Genomic DNA, 3755 nt, shown 5'->3' with positions numbered 1-3755 from the left:
TTCCAACCCCCTTTTCCTGTTCTTTCTTGTAATAATTATGATTTAAAATATTTTTTTATTTTTCTAAATTATTTTTGATATTAGGATATAAAAAAATTATTATTTTTAAATATTTAGATTTATAAGAAATATGATTTCAACCGTATTTTTAAATATTGTCTGAATTATCGAAGGTTAATAACATGTTGCATAATGTTTCTATGAAATATTTTTAAATTCAAAATATATTAAAATAATAATTTATTTATTTGTTTTCAGCATGGGTATATTATATTAAAGTCATTTAAGAAAATAGATAAAAGACTTCTACTCTTTTTCGCCATTTTGCAAGCTCTTACGTCCCCTCCTAAATTCTCCACACGTGCCCACGAGGCCCATGCCAAGTCTTTGCCGTCTAGGCGGCCAAAGCTGTCAAACCCACAACTACATCGATGCGTCGTACACTCTTGTTCAAGGCATTGTCCCAACTAACCTTCAAATAACCCTCCACGTTTTCTATATAAAAAGGCACTTTAGCAAGTAGCAACAAAATACACCCAGCAAAGCATAGTTTCATTTGCCAGCTTTGTAAAATGGACTGGACTAGAGGCCACAGCATAGGCCACGGTTCCACAGCCACCGTTTCCCTCGCCACCTCTATCCAATCCGGTGATATTTTCGCCGTCAAATCTGTCGAGTTATGCCAATCCGAGTTCTTGCAAAGGGAGCAACAGATTCTCTCTTCTTTAACCTCTCCTTTTATAGTTAGCTACAGGGGCTGTGACATCACTAGAGAGAACAGCAAAGTTATGTACAATCTCTTCTTGGAGTACATGCCCAACGGCACTCTTAGCAATGCAATCCATGCTCATGGAGGTCGGCTCGACGAATCTTTGATCAGGAACTACACGAGTCAAGTCTTGCAAGGTCTAGATTACATACATTTGAACGGATTGGTGCATTGTGACATTAAGAGCAGCAACATTTTAGTGGGACCGAGCGGTGCCAAGATTGCAGATTTCGGGTGTGCAAAGCGTGTGGACCAAGTAGGACAGATCGCGGGCACGCCGATGTTTATGGCGCCAGAGGTGGCGCGTGGAGAGGAGCAGGGGTTTGCTAGTGATATATGGGCTTTAGGGTGCGCAATTATTGAAATGGCTAGTGGTAGTACACCTTGGCATAATGTCAACGATCCAGTTTCCATCATTTACCGGGTAGGTTATTCGGGTCACTTACCAGATTTCCCCTGTTGCCTGTCGGAACAAGCAAGGGATCTCTTGGACAAGTGTTTAAGGAGGGACCCAAGAGAGAGGTGGACAGCTAGTCAACTTCTTAAGCATCCATTTTTGGTTGGAGAAAGTAATTCTCATGTCGCAAAGCAAATCCAAGAATCCAATTCAAGTTCGAATTCTCCTACAAGTATTCTTGATCAATGCTTTTGGAACTCACTGGACTTATCGGAAAGTTTACATAACTTGGTCTCGGTCCCTCCAGGCCGTGAAGGTTCTGCCGGAGAGAGGATCAGAGGGCTGTCCTTGCTCTCAGGGATGCCTAAGTGGGATTGGGATGAGAGTTGGACTACCATCAGAGGGGATAGCAGGGAAGAACGTGATGCCATTATGGATTGCATTGGAGTCAAAGATGATATAGTTAGTTGTGGCCTGGGAGAGCAGAAAAGCTATGGTGGTAGCGAGGAGCTGTTAAACTTTCTAGATAGCAACATTAGCAGTAGAATTATTGATGATTTTTGGGCTTCCTGTAAGCATAGGAAAGTTTGTTTTGGAAATCCTTGTCTGTCAAGATTACCTTTACAAGCATAAATCATTCTCTTTTTTGGACAGATGGATGATTTTTTTTCTTCTTATTGGTAAAAAAAATAAAAAAAAAAGAGGTTAAACCCATGTTTGGTATTGCATTTCAACATGAATGGAGTAAAATTTGAATATTTTTGTTTAAATTATTATTTTTAAATATTTTTAAAACATTTTGATTTGATGATATTAAAAATAAAAAAAATATTATTTTAATATATTTTTATATAAAAAATATAAAAAAGTAAGCATTAATCTCAACCAAATTCATTGTTAAATGTTGAGTTTTGTTAAATACAAAGCAGCATAGGGTATACAAGTGGGATTTGGGAGGTCTTGCCCATAGTCATTAAGCTTACCATAAGCAGGAAAAATATTATCAACTCAATTGAAAATCAAGTTAATTTAAATAAGTTATTTTTATTAAAGAGCATACGGTATAGCGAGTGGGATTTGGGAGGTGTTGCCCATAGTTATCAAACTTACCACAAGGAGAAAAAATATTATCAACTCAATTGAAAATTAAGTTAATTTAAATAAGTTATTTTTATTAAAATAATATCATTTAAATTTTTTAATTTTAATTTTAAAATTAATCTAATCATGTTTAACTAGAATAAATTAAGAAAAATTTAACTAAATCAATCAAGTTTCACCATGTCAATATCTTTCCCGATTCAACTTCAAATTCAACCCAAAATATTACAACTATGCACTTACCAATTGCCATCACCTAACCCTATCTTCTGATTCCGAGTTGAGTTCAGATGGCAGAAATGGCCAAAAGCAACCGCGAGTTAGGCCACTTCCATTAAAACTAGCCACCAAGTCCTCCCCTCTGCCCCTCTGTTTCTTTATATGGTAGGTTAAGTTTAGACCCAACTAAACAAGGCACCGTTCCAATTAGGCCACCTCCGCCGCTGTCCTTCGGTTCGGTTGGTAAAACAAATTTAAATTCCTCCAAGTCTAGTGGCTGCATATCTGGCCACGTCATCTGCTACTGTTATTTGCAGGTGAGCTTGGATCATGATTATGTCACATGATTCTGTATTTAAATGTCACCAATTTTATTAGATGGATTCGGGTCACGTGGATTCAATTACATCACAGGGGTTGAAGCGGCCAATAATAATAGATAATTAAATCAGTTGACTATATTAAGTCCACATGAATTTCATCACAATTATATTGCTCTTTTTTTTTTTAATTCATAGTTTTATATGATACCCCATTTCTAATTGTTAATCCTTTGCAAAAAATAGGCTTTAGATAAAAAAAAAAGTTTTAATAAAATCTCTATGTTTTGAATTATTTTGAATATTAAGAATTGAGTTTTAAATTTTAAAAAAAATATAAAAGTAAATCTAATTTGTTGCTAAAATATATAGTAGAAATTATTATTATTATTATTAACAATTAGTTTTTCTAAAATATGCATTTACTCGTTTTTTTGTCACTTTTCTCTCTTCCATGAAAGGTAAAACACATGCTACCATGAAAACCTCAACAACAGCACCACCATCAAAACAATCTTCTCTTCTCATCCCATCCCATCTCATATTTTGTTCTTAATTTTATGGCTCATGTAAACTGGACCTTAGGGTAGGCATTTGAATTTGGTTTTTGGAGTTATTTGGGGTGATAGTGATGGATGAAAACTTGAGGTAGAGAGAGGGGGTTGTTGTGATAATGACGGAGGGAAATTATGGTGGTTGAAGGAGGTGACTTCTTTATGGTTAGAAAGATTTAGAGCATTAAGAGATTTTTTGAATGAATAAAGTAATATAGAAAATAAAACATAGTGAAATCAATGATAATAAGTATAGCACAAACATGTAAATTCAACTTGTTCCAAGCATATGAGTTAATTTTTTTTTTTTAAAAAAAAAAAACTTAACAACAATGCCTCTCAAAGCACTGAGCGACACCAACCGACCCTTCGTTTCCCGACTAAAGACGCCTGAA

At 35.4% G+C, this 3755-nt stretch overlaps 1 protein-coding gene and 1 long non-coding RNA gene across 3 annotated transcripts in view; both read left to right on the top strand.

Annotated features, from left to right (window-relative positions):
• The first annotated feature begins 429 nt into the window (after positions 1 to 429).
• LOC105112451 (mitogen-activated protein kinase kinase kinase 2-like) lies at positions 430 to 1819 on the top strand. Its single transcript, XM_011008155.1, has one exon. The coding sequence runs from the start codon at positions 573 to 575 to the stop codon at positions 1797 to 1799; it is 1227 nt and encodes a 408-aa protein (XP_011006457.1). The 5' UTR covers positions 430 to 572; the 3' UTR covers positions 1800 to 1819.
• Positions 1820 to 3232: 1413 nt separating this feature from the next.
• The window catches only part of LOC105112450 (uncharacterized), a 2572-nt gene continuing 2049 nt past the window's right edge, over positions 3233 to 3755 (top strand). For both annotated transcript variants that reach the window (XR_839758.1, XR_839757.1), the window contains exon 1: positions 3233 to 3569. This is a non-coding gene — a long non-coding RNA (uncharacterized LOC105112450). The remainder of the gene's footprint in view (positions 3570 to 3755) is intronic.

Source organism: Populus euphratica, unplaced genomic scaffold (genome assembly GCF_000495115.2).
Source record: "Populus euphratica unplaced genomic scaffold, PopEup_1.0 scaffold337.1, whole genome shotgun sequence".
Taxonomy (NCBI): Eukaryota; Viridiplantae; Streptophyta; class Magnoliopsida; order Malpighiales; family Salicaceae; genus Populus; species Populus euphratica.
Note: the sequence above shows the minus strand (reverse complement) of the source record. Positions and strands in the feature narration are given on the sequence as shown.

Excerpts from the sequence above, each read along its gene's own strand:
- LOC105112451 (XM_011008155.1), top strand. The coding sequence starts at position 573 with ATGGACTGGACTAGAGGCCACAGCATAGGCCACGGTTCCACAGCCACC.